Here is a 24,505-nt window from a genome sequence, read left to right as displayed (position 1 = left end):
ACCACCTTGACTAAGTGGGGACAGTATCAGAAAAGCTCTAAGAACTAACTTTCCTTTATCCAACCAACATTTACTGACCATCTATCAAATCCCAGGAAGATACAGCTGAGTAAGAATGGATGCTTGTACCTCAAATATCTGTTCTCCAGAGGAAAGCAGTCTCATAAGCAAATACAAAACAGGTGGGAAGTTCTATGAGAAGGCAAAGGCGAGCCAGATATTTTGGCCTGCTGGATCAAGAATGTGAAGTGACATTTTTACTTAAACTAGGCCTTGAGCGCTGTGAAAGGCAAGGTGATGGACCAGTGTGTCAGTCTATCCCAGGAAGGATCTGGGTGTCAGGTCACATGTGCTACTTCTATGACCAGCCTACTGCATGTGGACAGGTGACACAAAGGCATAACCTGGAGCCTTTCATCCCAGGGGACAAAGTTAGAAAGATTTGACAAATATAATTTAAGGATAGATTCAGGCACAACAGTTTACCTGACAAGTCAAACAAGTGGAACAATGGAATGGATAATGGAATATACCCGTCAACTTTTTGAAGGTCACTTGTGCTAATTGGGTTATTGTTAGCTCCAGTCTAGTCAACATTGACTCCTGGCTTCCTGTGGTACAACAGAACAAAACGTCACCCACACAGGCAGCGTTCTCACACCAATGGCACACTGGCATCCACTGTTGCTATCGGGCTGGTCCATTTTATGTCCTCTACAAACCACTAAGCACCAACTGCATCTTAGTGTCACAACCTCCTCCAGCAACTGATCCTGTTGGCACATCCAAAACGAGCAAGTCAATGTTCTACTTACAAGTTGCCTTTAGTGGTTGACTTAGCTGTCTTTTGCCTGTAAGAAATCCTGGTTGGTCTGAATCTACCCGGTAACTTTGTGGGGAAAAGACCAGAAATCTGCTCTGGTAAAGATTTGTCTAGGAAACCCTATGAGGCAGCTCCACACTGTCAGACGGTCACTGTGAGTTGGATCCAACCATCAATTTGGCTGTACCAAAATTTATGATCATAACACCATTAAATGGTTTCATTTCAAACACAAACATGTAGTATATCTTCCTTTAGGAAAAATATTTCAATGTTTTCTCTACTAATTTCTAAATTCATTGTCCATTTATTATTATTTTTAAAATTTTGGAATTAATGCTAATCATAGCAGCTTTCAGAAGTGTTCTAAATGTAGCAACAGCAATCCTGTACCAGGCTTCTGACAAAGAGCATTGGCAGTTCTGAATCTCTAGGGCAGTGTTTCCCAGGGTGGTCCATTCTGCCCCAGGGAGGCGCTACAGCAATCCAGGGGGGCTGCATATACTTTACCCTGCATTATGGGTTACAATACACAAGTTTTTTTTTTTATTGCCAAAGGAATATTTCCCCCCGCCCCCGAAAGGAGGTAGTAGGAGGCCAAATAAGTTTGGGAACCTATGCCCTAGGGGCTTACATTACCACAAAACAAACAAGCAAACAAATCCCCAAAATTTTCCAACAAAACAGTGACCAGAAAAAGAGCGTTTTAAATGACATCACAATTTTGAGATAAAATCTGAAGAACTAAATGGGATACCATTTCCCCCTCCAATAATTGCTTCTGAAGAAGCCAATCAACTACGGAGGTGAAGGCAGGACAGCCCCACTGCCTCTTGACGGGGAGACAAGAGCCTAGGATGTCCGGCCTAGGATGTCCGGATTACAAATTCTTCTACCATGATTTGTGTATAGTAGTTCAGTGTGGGTTATTTGAAAACAAGGCTGGGAACTTAGGAGTCATGGTAAAGCCATGAACTCTTCATGAGCAAGGGCTCTTTTGCCCTCCGGACCTCAGCACTGACTTTGTGCTACTCAGCGCTGATCTGCTGACTAACTGAATGGTTACCAGGCCTGAGAGTCTGAAGGATTTAACAGCACATTGCCTCTGGTGAGGGACGCTCTTTTTTACGCAGCTTGTAAAACTAAGAGTTTTCTTGTATACCTCAAATATATTTTTATTAATGATTCCATTTAATTTGAAAATGAAGTTAGAAAAAGATACGATAGCCATTTTCTAAGAAACAAATCACAAGTAAAGCGAATTTCTAAAAACGAACAGGGTTATTTTGCAACATCCAATTAATTTTTAAAATTTCATAATAAAGATACACTTGACCACATTTAATAGAAAAGTACCCTTTTATTGAGAGGTAAGACAAATGTATTTACACTACTCAATTGTTAGATCATATAATTTGACCATGAGACTTTTAAAAGCAGCAGTATTTCAGAAATTACAATTTATAAGGGGAAAAGAAAAACGTTCCAAATATGTTTCTGTTACAGAAAATACATTTGAACAATGACAGAAACACTTAAGGCTAAGTAGTATTAGACCTTTTCCTCTCTGTGTATGGAACTAATTGAAGTACATCTTTCTCAGAAAGACAGGAGGCTAATTTTGGAAAGGGAGAGATGATATGAAGTACAGTGATGTGAGAAAATATGCTTCAAAATAGAGCCTCATCAATAGTGCTGAAAAAAACATATACAATGCTGCACAGTAGTCCCAAAGTCATACTTAATATTAACTGTGGACTCAGTTAAAACAGAAAACCGCTCCAGCGCCTCCAACTAGTAAGGACTGGGAGATTATCCAATCTGCTTTGCCTAGTGATGCTTTCTGAAGACTGAACAGGGAATCCGTCACAGTGCAAAGGACGTCTTGGTAGAAATGCACGTCTATAAACACGTTAAATAATACAGGTGTTCCTTGCATTAACAGATGCCGTTCTTGCTCTAAAAAGGTAGAATTATCTAGCCATTTAAATAATGCAGGTCAGTCAAAAGCATGTATATCCGAGTCCTCCAGGGCACCGTGTTAGTCAATCCCTCAAAGGTCCACATATGTCTGTGTGTATTCGACACTCTTCAAGTGAAGGTATTACTTTTTAAAAGGAAAGAACGTTAGACACAACACCAGATCTCTTATTATTCCAAGAACTACTGAGGTAGGAGTCTCCATTTGCCAGAATCACTGCATTTCACAGATTATATCTAAGTCAATGTCAGTGTCAAAGAGAGTAATCCACAAGAATGAACCATCAGACTATAGACCACGTCTTTCCTTCTGTAGATAAGCAACACTGGGAGTTCTTGGGGAAACAAGAGATTAAATTTAAGAAAAAAACTGTCATATATTTTGAAGATACTTTTAAAAATAAAAACCAGATTTCAATTATGATCTCATGTATGAAAAGTTATACAAGTTAAAAAAAAAAAGAGCAAACAGTGCACTCATTAGTGATAAAACAAATAGTATGGTGATTACTGCAATGTGTTTCCAGATCTTTACCAGTAAAGTTGCTACCATGGACAACTATTGAAGAAACAAGTGTTCCCTAGTGTCTGTCAAGTGAAAGTAGGAAAGACAACACATTCCTTTTTTAGAGTCTATAGCCAGTTTAACTGTATTAAAACAATGTCAGTATGTGAACCCATTTTCTCCATTACTCAAGATGGAGAGGACTCATCCAAAGCATGTATCATGCCCTTTTTTGACTTTTTACTAAGAAAAAAAGGAGAAAACAATGGGTAAACTCAGCTTAGGTGATTAGCCCTTTTAAAAAGCTGCAAGTTGAACCTTTTAACATCTTTCTTACATGTTTTAAAAGTAAGCATTGCCAATCATTACTGATTGTAATTTATGAAAAATAAAATAATAAATGTACTGCCTAAATGGAAGGAAAAGAAAGGAATAACTACAACATGACAGGGAAAAATCCACTTACTTTGCATCATTTAGTATCTTAAATAAAACACAATTCGCTGAGACTAAGTCATGTAACAGATTAATGGTCAAGAGTACAGTTTGTTACGTGAACAATTCGGGCAGATACTCAAGGGATGAGGTCAGACTCCCAAGAAAGGTGAATATTTCCCAAGGGTGTTGCTAAAGAAAAAAGTGCTTGGTCAGTTGTAATATAGAACCTAAAGAATGACCTTTGCATATTACAAAGAATAGCTAGTTCTGATTTTTATCTACTTTGAAACATTAAGATTCAGAAGAACTACAAAAGTTTTATTTTAGCCATGTTTTTTAAAAAAAGTGATTGATACATCAAAAAAAAATTTGCCCCCGGTTTTAATACATGAAAAGACATAATCCAATCAAACGCATGCTTCACTTTCAGAAACACAGTGCAACTGGAAAAGCTTTTGCCAATGCCGCGCAGGCTCCGAGAAACAGTCCTTCTGGACGCTCACAGGCACCACAGTTCTCTCGGGATGGCTGTTTCACACATTGTGGAAAAACAAGAAAAAGAGCCCCGCAGTCTCCATATGGATTGTAACATGGGTCTCAGCAACTTCAGTTTGCTTGCTGACTTCTCAGAACACGTGATGAACAAATCTGTTTTCGTCTTTGCTAATTGCTGTTGGTACTCTGTAGGCTACACATTTTGAACTTCTTTAAAGAACATTACAAGCTATTTCATGTAATTTAATTTTGTGCTGAATATCCTTTGAAGGAATTTATAAATAATACAATATGTTAAACGAGTCTTCAGTTCTCTTGTTGTTATACCATATTGTTGCTTTCTCCAACTTTATCTACAAACTGTTAATGAGGAAAAAGGAAATGAAAATAATTAGCAACAATCCTATGGATTATACAGTCTGCTATCAATATTCTAGATGTTGATTTAAAAAAATCCCAGCTTTACACGATTTGTGGAAATTTAAAGTATGACTGACAGTGATTAATCAGCACCACTCACCACCATCTTCCGACACATAAATGTTTAAAATAAATTTTTGCTCCTAAAATTTGCTTTTTGCATGACATGTTATACATATGAATTTAAAGATGCAACATGACAAATGTAACAATGAATAAATAACTTAGGGCACATGGTAACACTGCTAGCTTAAGAAAAAAGTAAAAAAAAAAAAATTGAAATGTCAGCCATTCATGCATTAATGAACCCAATAAGATATTTCAACTGACCATTAGTGTGGATCTCTTCTGGGCCTATGTAGTCTTTGAACAAACAGATTTAACTCCATTAAGTTCAATCATTAACAACAGCTATTGACTAAAAATACTTTAAATGTGTATTCTGGACTTCAGACTGAAAGTGGCAACAACATTAACAATAGATGTAATGATGCAAACATAAATTTATAATTATTAATTATAAATTTTATAGTACACATTAATTTAAGTGGTTATTCACATTGGTTACTCCACCTCCCACAATAAAGAACAGTCTGGCTTTCTTTCACAATTCCATGGGGATTCAATATTGAACCAAAATATCTAATTAGGGGAGACATTAAAAGGTATGTAATCTGAGTTATTGCAATACTATCAAAATCTAGCAATCATTTTGACTGCTTCTTTTATTTTCTACGCACACCTTTACTTAAGCATTTATCATCATTAATTAATGATAGGGAACATAATTGATAGTATTTGGTTACTCATTTATTCAAATATTACATTATCCTTAAATGAAGGATATAAATAATGTTTACAATTTCATAGCTAGAATTTCTAATACATCCAACAGCCATTTTAAGAAAAAACATTGACAACTGTATGAAATTGGAGGAAATGAAACCGGGATACACCGCTGTAAGTAAAATTCCAATATTCTACATCACAAATAGTTGGATGGGTACTGAAAAGTTGTTCTGAATGTATTTGTAGATTGGAAACTTTTTTAATTAATTAATTTTTTATTCATTAGAATTTTAAAGAAAATATAAAATGAGAAACGCTATCCTCTCTTCAAGGGTAACTTAAATCTCTAGGTTGCCTTGACTGAAAAGTTCTGATGCTAAAATTGATCTAGGGATAGAAATGGGATTAGGCTTAGTCTTACTCTCCTGGGGTAAACCCTCCACTGCTCTTTCAGAGTTCAACAATTACCATGGTTCTTCTCTGAAGATCTACGAGAGTCTGTAAGTAACTAGGAAGATGATGGACTCTAGACCTGTGGTCTTTTAAGTCTGCATTTACGGCCAGTTTACCCCAGTGGTTCAGGACAGATGTGGAACTACAAAATGTCCTCAAAGATTGTCCCCAACTCAGCTGAATTCCAGATTACCCAGATGCTTTTGAAATTTAAGGATTTACTTTACTTTTAAATATAGGATTAAGGTGCCAAAAAGTCAGCTGGAATTCCTTGAGGTCAATGAAATGCCATCCATCCTCCATTCATCCATTTAGCAAAAATGTTCTGCGTGTCCATTCTGTGCTAGGTATGGAGCTGGGTACTAGGGACAGATAGAACAGCGACAAACATACAGTCCGTTTCTGCTCTCAAGGACTGTAACATGTCACATAGAAGTGAAGCTCTTTGCCCGACAACTGGAATATGAAGAAGCAGGGCTAAGACAGAGGTGTGTGCATGGAAAGCTACAGAAGTGCAGCCTGAGTCAGAGCCCAAGCTAGTCCAACAGTCAGGAACGCTTTCTTCTGAGAAGGCAGTGAGTAAGCTACATTTGAAAGACATTCCAGACCTCCTCTAGCGTTACAGTCCTCACACTAGTGGTCAGTGTCAAGTATTTGCTGAATGAATAGTAAATGTAGGGAAGTCACTTGTCAATTTTAAAATGTTCTCTTTAACCTTTATTAATGATCTAATTTGACACATTTTATTTTATCAGAATAAAAACAGAGGCCCACCCTGCAGAAGCCAAATAGTTGATGTTGAGGACAGAGTTGGGAAGAGCATCATATCATACTGATTTGCAGCATGATAATCTTCTGTTTTATGTCTTAAATCACTCTACTTGGTGATGTAATCTGAGAAAGAAAATATTTGCAAGAAAAAATCGTAACCTTTCCATATTATTGTATCTAAGATTAGAGGTCATATGAAATTGAATTGGAAAGTACCTTGAGTCCTCAAAGAGAAAGGGAGCATTGTTCTATTAATCTGAACAGCATTTAAATTAGAGAACAATATTAAAAATGGATGCAGTGAAATATAATTTCAAGTTGTATACATTTAGTGATGACTATTCTTTCTGGTATTCATGGTGACCATGATCTATGTGATGTAAATATTTACATGACAACCCCAAATAATCAATTACCCAATCAAGTGTATCAGCCATTCAAATTTCCATAAGTAAAATGCATCCAAAAGTATGTATTTTGATGGTTTGAAAATAAAAAGCTAAATCCACATTACTTACTGATCTGATTCCAGGTAAATTCAAGAGGGATCCAAGGACTGGCACTCTTCTAATAAAGCCGACCACCACGGGGAAGAAGCCCCTGGCAGAGGAAAAGAAGGTTCTTACAGTACACACGTTCTCTACCATAGAAACTAATCACTAACCGAACAAACAGAAAGGATCCATTAAAATTTTGAATGTTGTAGAGATGTCAACTTGGAATTCTGAATGACAACCAACCTCACTGGAAAATGTTTCGTTCGGTGAAAACCCTGAAGACCTTGAAGGCAAGCTATATTAGATGCCCAGGCTGACTGGTTATCTCAGGTCAACTGCAGGTGGTACCCTCAACTGTGCTGAGTTGTGTGGGGTAGAAGGAACCGGAAGAAAAAGGCTGGAGAACACGTACGGAAAGGAGCATGGGAATGATCATACCATCACTGACTAACTCTGAGTGTCCAGTACGCTCTCGACTGCCTACAAGCAGAGTATTGTTAAGTCTCATCCTTTTGGTCAAAATACAAGCTCACAGAAGTCACAGTTTTTAACCCATTTTCAACTGATTGTGGCTCAGTTAAGCCATCTCCATTTGGGAAGAATAAGAACGGTTTTCTGAATAAAAATTAAGTATAAACACCGACTGTAACTCAGGATGACCTCAAGTATATGAGAATAGGCACTGTGCCCCAGAGTTCCTAAGGGCCCATTCTTCAGAAGAAAGTCACTGGGTCTTTCTTCTGAGACACCTCCCAGGAGCCTAAAACCACCCGCCTTTCAGGGAGCAGTCAAGTACTAAATTATGTGTACCTCTCAGGGACTCCAAAGTTAGGTATAAACTCCCAAACCAAACTCACTGACATTAAGTGGATGCCAACTCATAGTGACCTTAGAGGACAGGATAGAACTGCCCCTGTGAATTCCTGAAACGAAGTTTTCCTGGGTGTAGATTGCCTCATTTTTCTTCCTGTGAGGGGGATGGTAGTTTAGAACTGCTGACCTGTGGTTGGCAGCCCAACATGTAAATACTAGATGACCAAGGCTCATAAAGTCAAGTATATAGATTAAAATACTACATGGGTAAAGTTCAAGAAGAAAGCAGTAAGATTAAATTAAGAATGTGCAATAAGTGAAGAAACTAAAGAAAAGTTAAACAAACTGGGAAAAATTATTAGCAAAATAATTTTTAAAGTGGTAATTAAGGGGGCTTTAAAAATTAATGAAAAAATGGAATGAAAAGATACCCTCTCACATGTACATGTTTAAAAAACTATTTTCTAGTAGCACTAAATTGAAGTTTTAGTGCTGTAGTTTTAAGTTTTTAAAATACGAAATTGAGTGCTTTTAAGTGCTACTGTTTAGGAGTCTAAATAACCAGGAAAACCATGCTGAGCCCCTTGGTATCTCCTAAAAAAATCACTGAAAAAATAGCATTTTGTACCAAAACCTTCTCTAAATCCCACCCTGAAACTAGTATACTTTTCCAGGTGTATAAGGGTAAGTCAAAAAGTATTGCTGCAAACCCATAGAACCCTTTAATTAAACAGAATATTCTGATATGAAACAGAAATATCAAAAGTGAAGCTTTGGGGGTCTCAGCACAAACCATCTAGGTCTATGTATTTCTGAGGGTACTGTTTGCATCTCTCTACACCTTCCAAGAGGAATTCTGCACCTTTGATTTATACGACATCATAACAGTTTTGGCATACCTGAGGGACCCAAACCCTGTTCTCTTTCCATGCTCTTTGAGTGCTGGAAACCAAAGGAACGTCTGAAGGGGTAGGATCAGGGCTGTGGGGTGTATGGCAGTAAATTTTTATAAGACAGCCCTTGTTACTGTCATTGTGATGGTGGGAAAAATTCTTTGAGCCAACCTTCCTGGCCCCAAAATGCAGATTTCAATTTTCTTCACAATCAGCCCCTTTGATTATTCTGTGTCCTTTCAAGTTTGCCTCAAGAGTCCCTATAACCATCTGGGCTGACCTTTCTGCCATGTAGTTAATTGGCTCAGCAGATCCCCTTGAAAGCCACTGTTTTGATGGAATTTTTTTTTCTTTTTCTTTTTTAAGGTACCTTAAGTCTTACTATCAAGAGAATTTGTCTGCAGCCATCTAGTGTTTAAACACGCTTTCCACTGATTCCAGCTCTGGTGGCACAGTGGTTGCACCTTGGGCTGAGATCCACATGGTTATATATACATCCACAGGGGCTCGCTACCAGCACTGGCTAAATGGCAGGGAATTTGTTTTAACACGGAATAAATCTGTAAATGTTTGAACTAGAACCTTATTAGCAATTCTTTTTGACTTTTCCCTACAATTCTCTCTGTAGTAGTCAACGATCTCTTAACTGGCACCCAAGCCTACCTTTCTCTTTTTCATACATGTTATCAAGGTATTAGTTTGCTTAATACGCTATGTAAGGAACTTTTGCCATCTGGCTCCAAATGTACTTGTCAGTCCTATCTCTAAGCAGTCCAGTCCATTCATTACAGGCTTGTCTCAGCAGACTGCTCCTTCTTTCTAGAAGCAGCCACTGGGAAAATTTCCATTTTCCCAGGAATTTTTTGAAGCACCGTCTTTCTTCCTTGTCCCTTTATTTTTTTTGTGGTTCAGTGAGAAAATTCTCCCTGTCTATGTGGGAGGCCTGGGCTGGATTTCCAGACAACACACCTCCAGTACAGGCTTCATTCTCAGTGGAGCGCTGTGTGTGACCATGATATTAGATAATGAAGAGGTTTAAGTGGCACTTCCAGAAGAAGATAAGACTAGGATGGAAGGTCTGGTGATCTACTTCTGAAAATCAGCCACTGAAAGCCTTATGGATCAGTGGTCAGATTCTGTGGACCACAGGGTTGCCCTGAACCAGGGCCAGCTCCACAGCAGCTAACATCACCACCACCACCATTTCTCTGTCTAGTTAACTGTCCTTTCCCCTCTCATTACAGGATGAAATGCTACCCATCTTTCAAAGTCCAGTCCATCAGTTCACGTATCTTCTCTTTCACTACTAGACGTAGTCCCTTAATTCTGCTCCTAAAATCCTTTCCATATATACTCTATTTCCCACATTAGAAATAAATTCCCTAAAGCAGATTTGGCATTTAGTTCATCTCCTGTGAGTACTATAGTACCTTAAAGACAGAAGACACAGAACATATATTTCTAGAATAAATAAATAAGACCTCCTCCATTAATAGGCATTGCCTCAAGCTGTCTATTACTGTGTATTTACTTTGGTAACTACCACCCAGCCCAGAGGCTGGGAAACTGTTGCTCGAGAGCCACATGCGGCTCTTTCAGTACGTACAGGTGAGTCTGAAGTAAAATTGAAAGATTTTAAAGGATATGATTTAGATAATAGTGATTTATTTGTGAAAAAATATTTATAGCTCCTGAATATTTTTTAAGTGGTTGTGAGGGTTAGGATTGGCTCTTCTGTCTCAAAAGATTGTCAGCTCCTGACCCAACCCATGGCTATCGGTGGACCCTGACTCATAGCAACCGACATCGGTTTTCTGAGACTATGATGCTCTACAGCAGTGCTCTCAACCTTCCTAATGGCGCGACCCTTTCACACAGCTCCTTATGCTGTGGTGACCCCCCAACCGTAAAATTACTTTCGTTGCTACTTCATAACTGTAATTTTGTTACTGTTAAGAATCGTAATGTAAATATATGATATGCAGGATATATTTTCAGTGTTACCAATTGAAAATAACTAAAGCATAGTGATTAATCACAAAACAATATGTAATTATATATTGTGAAGTATGTGTTTTCTGAAGGTCTTAAGTGACCCCTGTGAAAAGGTCGTTCAACCTCCAAAGAGGTTACGACTCAGGTTGAGAACCACTACTTTACAAGAAGAGGTAGCCTCATCTTTCTTTTGGGGAGTGTCTAGTGGATTTGAACCCTAGACTGTGGTTAAAAGTCTAATGCTTATATTAACTATTCAAAGTCTCCAATAGTGTGTTTGGCATGGCGTTTTCTATTATGAACAGGGCCATGACTATAAAGAATCACATTCCACGCACTAAAATGCTGGGTCTATCCACTTACATAACTTTCTAGTTAATGTAAGAATTATCCTAAAGATAGTGTCATAAAAGAATAAAATGAAATGTATTACATTGTAAGCACTTTCCAAGACAACGTATGCCCTTACTTAGACAATCTTCTCTGCATTAAACTTTTTGCAGTTGATTAAATGGTGTCAATTGTAATAAAACACAAAAGCTAAAAATAATTTAAGAAAATTATTGTCTCCTTCTGCAGAGTGATGCAAATACCAGGGGCTTTGTAATAAGAAAAGAGGCGTATGGTACAGTGGTTAAGTGCAAGTAGTGGTTAACAGAAAGGCTGGCTGTTCAAACTTACCAGCTACTGTGGCGGGGAAAGATGTGATATAGTCGGTTTCTATGAAGATCATAGGCCAGGAAACCCTATGGGGGCAGTCCTAAAGGGCTGCGAAGAGTTGGAACTGACTTGATGGCAAGGGGTAACACAAACTTGACAATAGGATTTACTGAAAGAGTAAAGAAAAGAAAATGATCGGCTTACCTGAATAAGAGAAAGAACCCGTAAATTTCGAAGATCATGCCTATCAAAGGCCAACCAACAAGGACTACAAATACACCACCCAGGAAAAATCCTGTAGCTTTCATTTTGTGTTTTTGGAAGAAGAATCTGAATGTTCTTTCTAAGCCAATTACAAAAGCCAAGCCTGCGACAAATAAAACCTAGAACACACAGAAAATCAACATAGAAAAAATAGTTACAAGTCAATTAAAAAACACAGGATCAAAGCTAAATATTAAAAGAAGTACATTTGTTTGGGTTTTAAAGTGGTTAACTGGCTGAGAGTGAACTATAACATATAACAAAGAAATCAGAGGCAAGGAGTGGACTAGGCATGTAAGAGTGGGATTCTAATCTTCTTAGTCTTCTATCTTGATTTAATACAGAAAGAGAAACAGAGCAAGATTCGACTTTACAACAAGGTATGTGCAGCCGTCGTTTCTTCAGGTCGAGCTGACCAAAGACAGCTAAATCCAGCAGATGAGCGGCAACGTAGAGAAGGAAAGGTCCTCTGGATGGGAGGGGTGCTGACAGGGCCAAGTGGACACTACAGGAAACCACGCAAGGCCAGCAAAGAAGAGGAGAATTTTACTAACTCCAGAGTATCTGGTGGTAGCAGAAATAAGACTGGAGCCATATGGACTCAAATACACATACATTTTATATATTTCGGACAGCAGACAAGAAATGGTGACCTACAACAGCTTGCTGCCTCCCATGTCTTCTTCCTGAAGGTTTGATCACCCCCACTAACTTTCTTTACTGGGAAATATTTAACAAGAATATTTATTAAGTCTAAAGGTAAACTTCATATTCAGAGACAGCAATGTTGTTTATATGATCATTTATTAAAACATTAATTTTGAACAATTTTGTTACCCTTTATCTTTTTCTTATTTCAAATTAAAAGCTCAAAAGAACATACCATTCAAAAAGTATTTTATCATTCAGTGACTTTTTATTATGTATTCCTAAAACACTTGAACCTATACAAATGAATAATACATAATTCAAATAAATAATATAAGCATCTTTCTAAGCAATTCAGTAATTAATAAAGATACATTTTCTGAAAAGTTTTTAAAAAACTGTATTTTAAGTTATTAAATCAAATCTGAACTCTCAGGTATTTAAAGTTAAGATATTTTAACAAATTTACCAACACATCGGACTATTAGGTCCTATATCTTGAATTTCTATTTAGAGGCAGCTTTCAATTAAAGAAAGCTAAAGAGCTCTGGCAGTGCAGTGGTTAAGTGCTCAACTGCAAACTCAAAGGTTAGTGGTTCGAGCCCACTAATTACATCTATGGGAGAAAGATATGGCAGTCCGCTTACATTAATATTGACGGCCAAAAAAGCCCGAGGGTCCAGTCCTACTCTTGTCTTTTAGGGTTGCTATGAGTCAGAATCAACTTGACAACAATGGGTTTTTTCCAGTTAATGCACTGTACATCATTTAGAAGACACTGGATTAGAAAACCTCATTAAGAAGTTTCTTTTAACTGGAAACACAGGGAATCCAGGGCGGATGATCCCTTCAGGACCAGCGGTGTGCATGGCAATACCGGGAGGGTAGAAGGAGGGTGGGTTGGCGGGGGAAAACGATTACAAGGATCTACATGTTACCTCCTCCCTGGGGGACAGCCAACAGAAAAGTGGGTGAAGGGAGACATCAGACAGGGCAAGATATGACAAAATAATAATTTATAAATTATCGAGGGTTCATGAGGGAAGGGGGAGCGGGGAGGAGGAAAAAAAATGAGGACCTGCTGCCAGGGGCTTAAGTGGAAAGCAAATGTTTTGAGAATGCTGAGGGCAATGAATGTACTAATGTGCTTTACAAAATTGATGTATGTATGGATTGTGATAAGAGTTGTATGAGCCCCTAATAAAATGATTAACAAAATTAATAAAAAAAAGTTTCTTTTCATTTAAACAGTAGGCTGATAGGTTTCATTCCTGATGGAAATAGAAAATGTAGTGGGAGATTCTACCTATTAATTATAATGAACTACTTCTCCAAATTTAATAGAACGTAGTGATTCATTTGTAGTTAAATTTCCTTAAGAATTTAATTAAAATGCATATTTAAAAACTCACATTTCCAATAGCCAGTAGTGCTTTGTCAAAAAAGAGAATCATCCCAAAGAACAGGAAAAACACTCCAAATCCTGTTAATCCCATTCCAATTTCTGCAATATAAGTTACATGGTTAAGTGCAGAGAAAAATTAAGTCACATTAAGATCCCTGTAAGCTAAGAGAATTTATCACTATTTTGGGGGTTCAAATAAGTGAAATGGTCCCCAACATATCAGACTAACTCATAATAATATTAACAAAGGTCTAAAACAAATTAAATTAAGAGCCACAAATTACTTCAAAATTTAAAGCATGAATGGCAATTCTCTATAAGGGAAACAGTATTTTTCACAAATTTAACAATAGGAAACTAGGATTCTAAACCTAGGGCATACAATTCTCTCAACCCACACCCCTCTCCCAAGAACCTCTTTGACATGAGATATATAGGTTTTCTTTCATAGATTTATCACTGTTCACATTTCTTGGCTCTCTTATTATCAATTCCCTCTTTATCAATTCTAGACTGCTTTTCACAATGGTAACAAGAAATATTTAGATGATCACAGTTGTCTCCCCAAAATTTAATCTTCAAGACAACTTCCTTACAGATTTTTCTACTATTAAATTTTGAGTTCACTCACGTATTTTGTCTAATGAGCAAGAAGATCATCTCTGTAAAGTTTCAAATTGTTTTTACCTACTATTAATATTCTTGGTGTTTACTCATTCATTCAAGAACCCAGAGTTACAGATTAACTACTAGATCCCAGCAACTGTCCAAGGTATTGAATATACAGTGATAGACAACATTATGCTTTGAAGTCTGAGTTCATGTATCTGTAAGGATTAATAATTTTATTGACTTTACATTCATTCTTTCAACCTTATCATTTTCGTTTGAAGAACCTTAACTTTCTGTGACAGTGATACACCTCTGTTAATGCCACGGAGTCACCCCTTTGATCACTCTAGCTCATTGGAGGAAATGGCTGCATATACTTCTTTTACCACATTCCAACATTTGAAGTGCAGATCATGAGTCTGAGCATAAGCCACTATATTTTTGGAAACACAATTTTAAGTTACTATTGAAGCTTTTTGATTTGCTCAGCCCCAGAAAATCTAAAATCTGGGTTATAGCTAATTAAAAGAAATCTCTAGCCATACAAAATGGTCTGTTGACTTGAGGATTTTTATTAATTTTACCTATTTCTATATCCCCCATCTCCTCAATCTACAAATAGCTGCTGCCTTCCATCACCATCATCTCTCTTTCAAAGTCGGTCTAGAAGAATTCAGGTGCACTGGTATTGTCCACAGGAATTGGTTTGAATGACTTAAGAAAACTTGCTGTTTAGGCACAGCTTATTGGAGGAAAAGATGGACAAAAGAACAAATAAAATTCCTTTAAATACTATTTTGGAGTTTAAATTTAATTATTAGCAACTGAGTTATTTGAATATGCCTAATAAGTTCTATCTTTCCACAGGTTATCTTAATTATCATATACTATTTTTGGGGTTTTCACCAGAAAGAAGATCCCATGTATTGCAAATTTGCAATGAATTAGGCATTATGAGGTGCTTTACCTACCTGGGAGCCCTGGTGATGTAGTGGTTATACATTGGGCTGTGATCTGCATGGTCAGCAGTTCAAAATCACCAGCAGCTCCGTGGGAGAAAGACTGGGCTTCCTACTCCCGTAAACAGTTATAGCTTCGGAAATCCACAGGGGTCACTTCGAGTCATCATTGACTCCATGGCAGTGTGTTTTATCTGTCTTAATTTAAATTTAGCCTCCCAATACTTATACAAGTTAGGTAACATATTATGTGAGAGTTGGAGGCGTTTGAAGTTTAGATAGCATTTGAACTCAGGTTTGTGGGAATCTAAGCCCAGGCTATGCTGCTTCACAGTGTCTGGTTTTAAGGGTACACTATGTTTGTTGGTGTGGCAGTAATAAACTTTCGAAGGGTGTTTCTTTAAGTGAAAGACATTTAATATGATTAGTTTGTAAACAAATATAATGGTGATGCTGGTAGATCTACTAAACATTAACTGCAGTAAAAAAAAGAATATGGTTCTGAATAAATATCTCTCTTAATATAGTTGCACATTTAAGGAAGTATTTTTACAAATACTATGGATTCTTTTAAACAAAATTGCGTGTAAAAGATAGCTCCATTCCATATTTTACAGTGTCAGATGAAGTAGCGTATGTGTGGTGGTGGTCAATCAGGCCAGAATTCCAATCCAGCCTTTACTCCACGGCCACTGGGCTCACACCTACAGCATGGGAACCAAAACCTCCCAACTACTTTATCCCACAGTCTGGCACAGTGGGTCTCATCCTTCCTGATGCCGCGACCCTTTAATACAGTTCCTCATGCTGTGGGACCCCTCAACGTAAAATTATTTTCATTGCTACTACATCACTGTAATTTACTACTGTTATGAATCGTAATGCAAATATCTGATATGCAAGATGTATTTTCATTGTTACAAATTGAACATAATTAAAGTACAGTGATTAATAACAAAACAATATGTAATTTTATATTGTGAAATATTTATGTCTAATGAGAAATAAATGAAAATTTGTCTTGAAGCATGGTGTAGCATGGGCAACAGTCCTCAGGCGGGGTACTCGTATGTGGGCGTATCTGCATGTGGGCAGACCAGCCTGGAGACAGAGGAGCAGTGTCTTGGTTCCTAAGACCATGGAAAATAATGTGTTTTCTGATGGTCTTAGGTGACCCCTGTGAAAGGGTCGTTTGACCCCCAAAGGGGTCTCAACATACAGGTTGAGAACCGCTGGTCTAGCAAGCCAGAAGCCTTTATAACAACCTGATAAGACTGGTACTGGCGTGCGCCTGCCAAGTCTTTCCTGCCTTGAATGGCCTCTTTATGCCTACTTTCCAGCTTCAGAATTCCCTTCTTTCCTATCCTTATGCACTCATAGACCCCAGCTGAATTATGCACAGTGAAATACATTTCTCTCTCTTGTGCACTATCAAACTTGTATTCCTCCTGCTCACAAGTCACTCGCAAAAAAGGAATAATCTAATAAAATTAACCTATTTAATTTAAAAAAGTTCATTGTATAAATTCTGGGAAGGATCCCCTCATCACCAATGGCAATACTTACCATTTTGGCATCCTACTTAGAACTTCTTTTTTTTATTAAGGCAGCACCCTCCAAAAAACAGGGAGCATTAAAAATATTGCTTATAATCAGCTTAATGCTCTGGTGTTTTCAGGCAACATAGACTTAGAGTGAACCAGGGAACTCCTCCCACCTGCTGGCCCTTCAATAAATATGGTTTATAGGGTGTGTGCTATTTTAGAATCCCTTAAAACCACCACATATAGCTATTTACTCTGGTGCAGAGTTTGGGGACCTTCTCCCACAATCAGAATCCAGAATAGTTTGGCAAATCAATTTTGAATGGTGGCTACCTTCTGCAGTTAAACACACACAAACACAGTTTGGAAGAGAAAAAGCTTTGGTTCACTAATCATTTTGTTTCAATCCACTCTCACCTCAAACGTTTCGCAAGGAAGCAGTGAAGGATAAAATGTTACCTTCCTCAATTTAATGAAGCAAGGAGAACTGCTATTCTGTCCCCTTGTTCTGGTTTCTGAAAGGATGTAAATCAGCACTCAGCCCTATACTCCAAAAAATAAACTCAATGCCATTGAGTCGATTCCTGTAGGACACGGCATACCTGCCCCTGTGGGTTTCTGAGGCTGTTAACTCTTGATGGGAGAAGTAAGCTTCATCTTTTCCTCACGGAGCTGCTGCTGGCTTCCAACTGCTGACCTTGATTAGCAGCTCTAAGCGTAACACACTATGCCACCAGGCCTCCTCAGCCTGGTGTCTCCAATAAATGAGAAACCCCTAAAACCGTAAAGTACATTAAAAAAAATCCATTTAATAACTACATGCCGAAATAGGAGGATATAGTGAGATGGAAAACTGGCTAGACATTAAATCCTTCTTCTGAGTAAGAAAGGGTATTAGGAATAAATGTGGGCAACTTATGTGCACAGCTCTGCCATTGATGTTCTCGGCCAATTTAATTTTAATTTGGATAAAGAAATTACATATTATCTCTCAAAATATCAATGCATAATAATTCTGTAAGATATTTACTGTTGAAATTATTCTTGCTATGAAAGATTTCTTCTTAGGTCTCATTGTTTATATCAAGTGTTCTCTGTGTTCTCCGACATCAATGTGATCCAGTAAAAGAGAAAAGTTCTAGTGTCTATTTTTCTTTATGAATACACAGTGACTCTCTTGGATACTCATTTAATTTGTACAAGAGGTATAATTAACTGCCTCATAGAGATCTCATGAGAATGTAAGATGCTGATTTATATGAAAACACCTGGTGAATTGAAAACGCCTATCTTTACACACTTGCTAGTTTTTTAAATTAAATTCCTTTCAGCACTGCCACTGCCCCACCAGACTCTTTATGTACTTACATAATACACGCATCTTTTCCTCTGATTAGAACAAGTGAGGCTAACTGAGCAAAATGGACACACGTTGTGGGCAAGACAGACCCACGGGGCAGATGCAACCTAACTTCTGGAGGGAAGGGTACCTAAATGTGACTTCTTGTCAATACTATGCGGTTTCAAAATTTTCACGGAAAAATTCCATTATCTCTTAATTCCATCTTCCCACAAACTTTTTGGAAACCCCGCCCCCCACTAAGAATCACCGGAAAAGTCTTGCTAAAATGTAGACTGATTCAACACACCTGAGGTGGAAAGTAAATTCTCAGCAAGGGTTTGAATGAAGCAAACGAATTCACCCCTAGCCCTGCTTAGACGCTCTTAGAATTCAAGTCACCCCTAACTTGAATCTAACTCTGGGCGCCACGTTAAATTCACACACTCACTGCTATTGAGTCAATTCTGACTCGGAGCCACCCCATGGGCAGGGGAGGGCTGTCCCTGCGAGTTTCCGAGACAGTAATCGTTTAAGGGAGGACAAAGCCTCATCTTTCTCCCCGGCCACTTTAAACTGGAGCATTTACAATTAAGTTCTATTTCCACTTCCAGAGCCTAAAGATTCTTAAAATCTTGCCTATCTGAATAGGCTCACAGGAATAAGAGGGGTGGCAAATAAAGGAAAGCGCAGCGAAACGATGCTGTGCTATCCATAAAAAACATGAAAACACGGGGCTTGGATAGATACACAAAAAATGATTAAGACAAAAATGCTCCAAATCGGTAAGATGTGGACAATTTCTATCTCCCGAAAACTAAACTGCAATGTTAACGTTAGCGATCAGACTGGCCAGAGGAACTCTTGGCAGACAGAGAGGAATGTTAATAAAACATGCCACAATGCACAATACACATTAACGACTGAAATCCTTTTCGGAGAACACAGTATTGTTACTGCTGATAGCAATTAGCCGGCAGAAAAGTAAAATCGTTTCCAGAGATTCTTTTGGAAGGTTGCATGAAGTCGTGGCAAAGGCGAATATTCGAAGGTGGGCACGTTTCCAAAGAGCCCCTTAGGAGGTGACATTTACAATACCGCCACCCCCCACCCCGCCCTGCCAACACTAACAACATGCAGAGGACCACGGCTGTCAAACACAGACTGTCCCGAAAGTGGGCCGCGGGCGCCGTACGCGTCCTCGGGTTGGCCGCCCCCGGGAACAAAGCGCCGGTCTCAGCTGGGGCGAGCGCGCGGGACCACCCGCACGAGACGGACGCCCAGCCCAGACTCTCGGGCGACCAGGACCCACCACCTCCCTCGCCCCTCAGCCAGGTCCTCACGGTAAGTCCCGCACCGGCCGGCCGAGGCCGCTCTCTGGCACCCGCAGCCCTGGCTTGTCCCGCAGGCCGTCCCCACCCGCCAACGCGCCACTCCATTCATTGCCCCGGCGGCGGGCGGGGGCGCGACCCAGACCAGGCGAGGGGAGTGGGGGCCCCAAGAGGGGCAGGCGGCGGCCGCGGGGCCAGAGCTTACTCTGGGTGTCCGTTAAGGAGATCATGGTGACAGTGACGAGGACAGCGGCGGCAGGGACGCGGCGGGAGCACCAAGCAGGGCGCGGGACGCGAAGCGCGGTCGCGGAAAAGGAGTTCGGGAAGCCGCCCAGGGGAGAGCCGCCACGTCTTCCGGAAACACGCAGCCACCCCCACCCCAGCTCCGTGCCGGCTGCTCATTGGTTATCTCCGTTCCCAATTCCGTCCAATCGCTCGTGGCCTTGTTTCGTGACGCGTTAGCGGCTGCACCCCTGGGCCAATCAGAGAAGCGTGGTGCGTGCGATTGGGTGAATGGACCGACCCGGAAGGGTGGGGTCTCCACGCTGAGAAGAAGGGAAAGGCCGGTGGCGGGAGATGTGATAGGCGTTCCGCTGCAAGGGTGCGTAGCAGCCCGGAGGCCGGGTCCTCGGAGGTCGGAGACCGGGAAGCTGGAGGGTGCCCCGGGGTAGCTCCCGTGACAGCTCTGAAGCGTCAGGGCTGCGCCTTCCTCCTTCATCTTTCTCCTGCCTAACGGCGAGGTTGGTCTACACTTGGTCACTTCGGTCTCCCCTACAGTGGCAGGGGACACCCAGGGAGAAACGTCAACCCTTCTTCTGCTTTCATCGAAGTTAGACCTGGAGAGTACGTTGGGCTGCCCTTCGTTCTTTTCTTTTTCCTGTCATTTCCTAGCAGGATATTTGGACATCAAGTCCCAAGCCAACGCCGTTGTGAGGCCTGTGGAGTCTGACTTACGGCCCCATCGGACCCTGTAGGATAGAGTAGAGCTGCCTCAGAAGATTTCCAAGGCTGTAATCTTTATGGAAGCAGACTATAGCGTCTTTCTCCCGAACTACGGGCATTTCGGTTAGCGGTCTATCGCTGTAAGCATTGTGCACGCAAGGCCCCTTTGGATAAGAATAAGGTCTATCTACTTCACCAGGAAGGGTGGGGGGGGAACAAGCTACCATTGCCCTCAAGTTGATTTTGAATCATAGCGACCCGTATAGGACAGAATAGCACTGCTCCATCTTTCTGCACACCTCGGGTCTTGCAGTTAGTTAGTGGAGAAGCTCCTACTACGTACTATGCCAGGCTCTTGGCCTGATTATTGGCAACCAGCTTTTATTGGATGGAGATGCTTCTAAGGTCCCCTTCTTCATAGCAGTGTAAAGGACGGTATTATTAAAGTGATTGTTGTCTCTAGCTTTAGGTGACTGACAAGGGAGTGTGTGTCTGATTTTAGCTGTGATGGTACCTCCTGTTATTGTCCTCCACCATAGAATTAGTGACTGTCATCCTGTAAGTTTTTTCTGTGATGTTCGTGTATATGCTTCTGATAGGTCTACTGTAACGCAATAATTTCCAAATACATGCTTGTTGAGGTATCTTGCTTTTGAATCACATCATTTGAAAGAGGATTGAGTTTATGAACAGTCTTGGTGGTTTAATTAAAGGAGTTGTTTAAATTTATGTAGAAGAATTAGTTATAGATGATATCCTTTCTGCTGGGAAAGAGCTGCTTTTAGTCTCTGCAAACCTGTGGAGCACTTTGCCAGGTTTTGTGGATACAAAGTTGAAGAAATATATCCTCTGTTGTGCTTGTGAATTTTACAGTCTAGAGGACATGAATTGTATTTCCAGTGATGGGCAAATGCTTGTGTGTGTGTTGTGTACAAAGAATCAGAAACCCTAGGTGTGTGTGTGTGTGTAGTGTGTACAAAGAAAGAATCAGAAACCCTAGGTTTACTCCACTACTTTTAAAATCTTTTAGTGGAGTGGCTATTCCAGTTTCCAGGTAAACCAACACCCATGGACTCTAGTCGATTCCAACTCATAGTTTCTTAAGGTTTCTGAGACTAAATCTTTAAGGAAGTAAACGGGTTCATCTTTCTCCTGCAGAGCTTCTGGTGGATTCAAACCACTGACCTTGCAATTATCAGCCAATTGGGACTGATTGTTGCTGTTATTAGGTGCCATCAAGTCAGTTCTGACTTAAAACGACCCCAGGAGCAACCACAGAATGAAAGGCCACCTGGTCCTGTGCCAGTCTCACAATTGCATTGTTGAAGCCACTGTGTTAATCCATCTTGTTGGGGGCCTTCCTCCTTTTCACTGCCCCTCCACTCCTTAGAAAGGCATGAGAGAGCCAGTCAGCCTGTCTTTTCTAGCCTATTGGTGGCTTCAGAGTTCTATTTAGGAGTCACTTAAGGCTAGCCATGAGCGTTTCGGAGAGCATTCTAAGTTTTATAATTGCTGAGTATGCATATCAGAGGTCCATCACTACCTGGTAGCATGGTGGTTCAAGTTCTTAGCTGCTAATTAACAAGTCAAAGATTCAAACTCCCTAGTGGCTCCCACCAGCCAGCCAGTCTGGGGAAAAGATGTGACAGTCTGTGTCCTTAGAGATTATGGCCTTGGAGATTGTCGGGGGGCAGATCTACTTTGCCCTATAGGGGTGCTATGGGTCAGAATGTATAGGAGTGGGTTTAGTTTGGTTTGGGGCTGTATTAGAGAACTGGGAGTGGGCATAATTTGGAATTATGGGAAATTAAAGTTCCCACCATGATATTTTCATTTGCCTCATAAGCTCATGAAAGCTGGACAATAAATAAGGGAGTTCAAGCAAGACTTGGAGCATTTGAATGACAGTGTTGTATATATTGAAAGTGCCAAGTACTACCAGAAGAATGAACAAATCTGTCATGGAAGAAGTATGGTCAGAATACTCCTTAGAATTGAGACTGTCAGAAGACTTTGTCTCATGCACTTTGGATATGTCATCAGGAGAGAGAAATCCTTGGAGAAGGACTGCGTGCTTGGTAAAGAAGAAGACCCTCAAGGTGAATTGACGCAGTGACTGCAGCTGTGGCCTCCAGCATCATGATCTTGCAGCCGCTGCACGATTAGTCAGTGTTCTATTGTAAGAGGGTGACTATGAGTTGGAATGACCAGATGGCACCAAACACTAACAAAGTCCCGACCCTTAAGCCAAATAATGTTTTCACTTGCCCATGTGTTTTAATCAAATCCACTGCCATCAAGTCGATTCTGACTCATGGAAACACCCTGTAGGACGGAGTAGAACTGGCCCTGTGTGCTTTTGAGACCACCTCTTTACAAGAGTAGAAAGCCGCATCTTTCTCTTGAGGAGCTGCTGGTGGGTTTGTACTGCTGACCTTCTACCATTATACCAAATACAAATTATGCCTTTCCTTCCCCATCTCTTTTACTATTCTGTGGTCTCCCCCTCTGAAATCTAGCCCCTGCGTAACATGCCAATTACTATTTTTTAAATTGAGTTCAGCTCTTAAAAAGTTGTGTGAGTAAAATTTTAATTTGATAATGTAGATGACTTTTAGTTAAGGCAGGAGCATTTGAATCTAGTCAATGTGTTATTTAGAAGATAGTGCTATAATTCCAATTTTATCTGTATGAGAAAAAGGCTTAGAGCAGCGGTTCTCAACCTGTGGGTCTCGGCCCATTTGGCGGTCAAACAACCCTTTCACAGGTCGCCCGATTCATAGCATTAGCAAAATTACAGTTATGAAATAGCAACCAAAATAGTTTTATGATTGGGGCCGTCACCACAACATGAGGAACTGTATTAAAGAGTCAGGGCCTTAGGAAGGTTGAGAACCACTGGTTTAAGATTAGAGGATTGTCCATGAAAGTTAGAGTGGCACAAGTCACATGATCTTTATTGGAAAGCAACTGCAGTATATAGTTTAAGTTTTAACTTTTTATGTGTGCTTTATAATGACTGTTACCAATTTACGATTGTCAATAGTGCAGTTTTTTAAAAAATGTTTTATATGTTCTTTTTTATGTAGAAAGAAATTTGGATCTCCAATTTACTTTTAGAATGGCATCCGTTACAGGTTAGTGGAAATGATGATGGCATTTTTGTAGTTCTGCCTTATTTCCAATTGTTCTTTTTCTTTAAAAAAAAAAACATGTTTAAAAAACTCTGTAGAAATAATATATTTTGATTGAATTTTAGGAAACCTGAGATATTAAAAAAATATGCAAATCACTTTTCATCTTGCCATGTAGATTAATGATACTATTTACAATTAGTTGTGTTATTTTACAGTGAAATTTATAACATTTATGCAAATTGTAGCACAATTTTAAAGCAAACAAATACAGATTATAGATTATTGGTAAATCAATTCTGTTTACACTATTTGTTCTGTGAAACAGAATTAACTCAATGAAAAAGCAGGCTTGATTCTGTCTTTTGGTGCTCTTGTTTCAAAGTGATATTTGTTAACTAAATATAGTGCTGAATTTAGGCTACGCTATTTCCAATTTTGCAATGTAAATGATGCTACACGGAACATCTTTGAATTTAAATCTTTGTGTGCTACTTTGATTTTGTTCTTAAGATTTTGTTCCTGAAAGTGGAGTAACTGGACATGTCTTTAAAGCAGGAAAGATAAACACATCCATAATATCACCTTCCTCAGACAGCCACTCTTAGCATGCTCATGTCTTTTCATCTAGTAATGTTTCTACACACATGACTAGATTGCCCTGTATTTGTTAGTGAGAGCTTTCTGTCTGTTTGACTAAGAGCTGAATGACAGGAGAGGAGGGATTATACTCAGTCCATTGTAGGATAGAGGGAGTATGGTCTTGGCTACTTCCCAGCTCAACAAGTGGGTTAA

General features: G+C 39.6%; 2 protein-coding genes across 6 annotated transcripts in view; one reads left to right on the top strand and one right to left on the bottom strand.

Moving 5' to 3' along the window:
- Positions 1 to 2,163: 2,163 nt before the first annotated feature.
- On the bottom strand, positions 2,164 to 19,970 carry GOLT1B (golgi transport 1B). 2 transcript variants are annotated; one of them, XM_045288482.1, is made up of 6 exons: positions 19,840 to 19,970; positions 13,857 to 13,948; positions 11,737 to 11,915; positions 7,193 to 7,274; positions 4,992 to 5,024; positions 4,530 to 4,601 (listed from the first exon to the last, which is right to left on the bottom strand). In XM_045288482.1, the coding sequence occupies exons 1-5, from the start codon at positions 19,862 to 19,864 to the stop codon at positions 5,016 to 5,018; spliced, it is 387 nt and encodes a 128-aa protein (XP_045144417.1). In that variant the 5' UTR covers positions 19,865 to 19,970; the 3' UTR covers positions 4,530 to 4,601; positions 4,992 to 5,015. The 2 variants fall into 2 exon arrangements, with proteins under 2 accessions (XP_004713849.1, XP_045144417.1); XM_004713792.2 differs by lacking the exon at positions 4,992 to 5,024 and having other exon boundaries at positions 2,164 to 4,601.
- Positions 19,971 to 20,196: 226 nt separating this feature from the next.
- Positions 20,197 to 24,505, top strand: part of RECQL (RecQ like helicase) — a 31,133-nt gene continuing 26,824 nt past the window's right edge. Inside the window, exons 1-2 of one of the 4 annotated variants that reach the window (XM_004713791.2) lie at positions 20,197 to 20,374; positions 23,666 to 23,713. In XM_004713791.2, the coding sequence (XP_004713848.1) occupies positions 23,698 to 23,713 (16 nt within the window). In that variant the 5' untranslated portion in view covers positions 20,197 to 20,374; positions 23,666 to 23,697. Of the gene's footprint in view, positions 20,375 to 20,458; positions 20,478 to 22,657; positions 22,676 to 23,665; positions 23,714 to 24,505 lie in introns of those variants that run through there. The other 3 variants (XM_045288385.1, XM_045288386.1, XM_045288387.1) reach the window with 3 other exon arrangements.

Source organism: Echinops telfairi, unplaced genomic scaffold, assembly GCF_000313985.2.
Source record: "Echinops telfairi isolate 266 unplaced genomic scaffold, ASM31398v2 ScPeMD7_21;HRSCAF=78, whole genome shotgun sequence".
NCBI classification, from domain to species: Eukaryota; Metazoa; Chordata; class Mammalia; order Afrosoricida; family Tenrecidae; genus Echinops; species Echinops telfairi.
This window is presented reverse-complemented; position numbering and strand designations above follow the sequence as displayed.

Excerpts from the sequence above, each read along its gene's own strand:
- GOLT1B (XM_004713792.2), bottom strand. The coding sequence starts at position 19,864 with ATGATCTCCTTAACGGACACCCAGA. Across the intron at positions 13,949-19,839 it reads CTCCTTAACGGACACCCAGA|AAATTGGAATGGGATTAACA; the intron begins GTAAGCTCTGGC and ends CTTATATTGCAG. Across the intron at positions 7,275-11,736 it reads GGGTTCTTTCTCTTATTCAG|GGGCTTCTTCCCCGTGGTGG; the intron begins GTAAGCCGATCA and ends TTCCTCTGCCAG.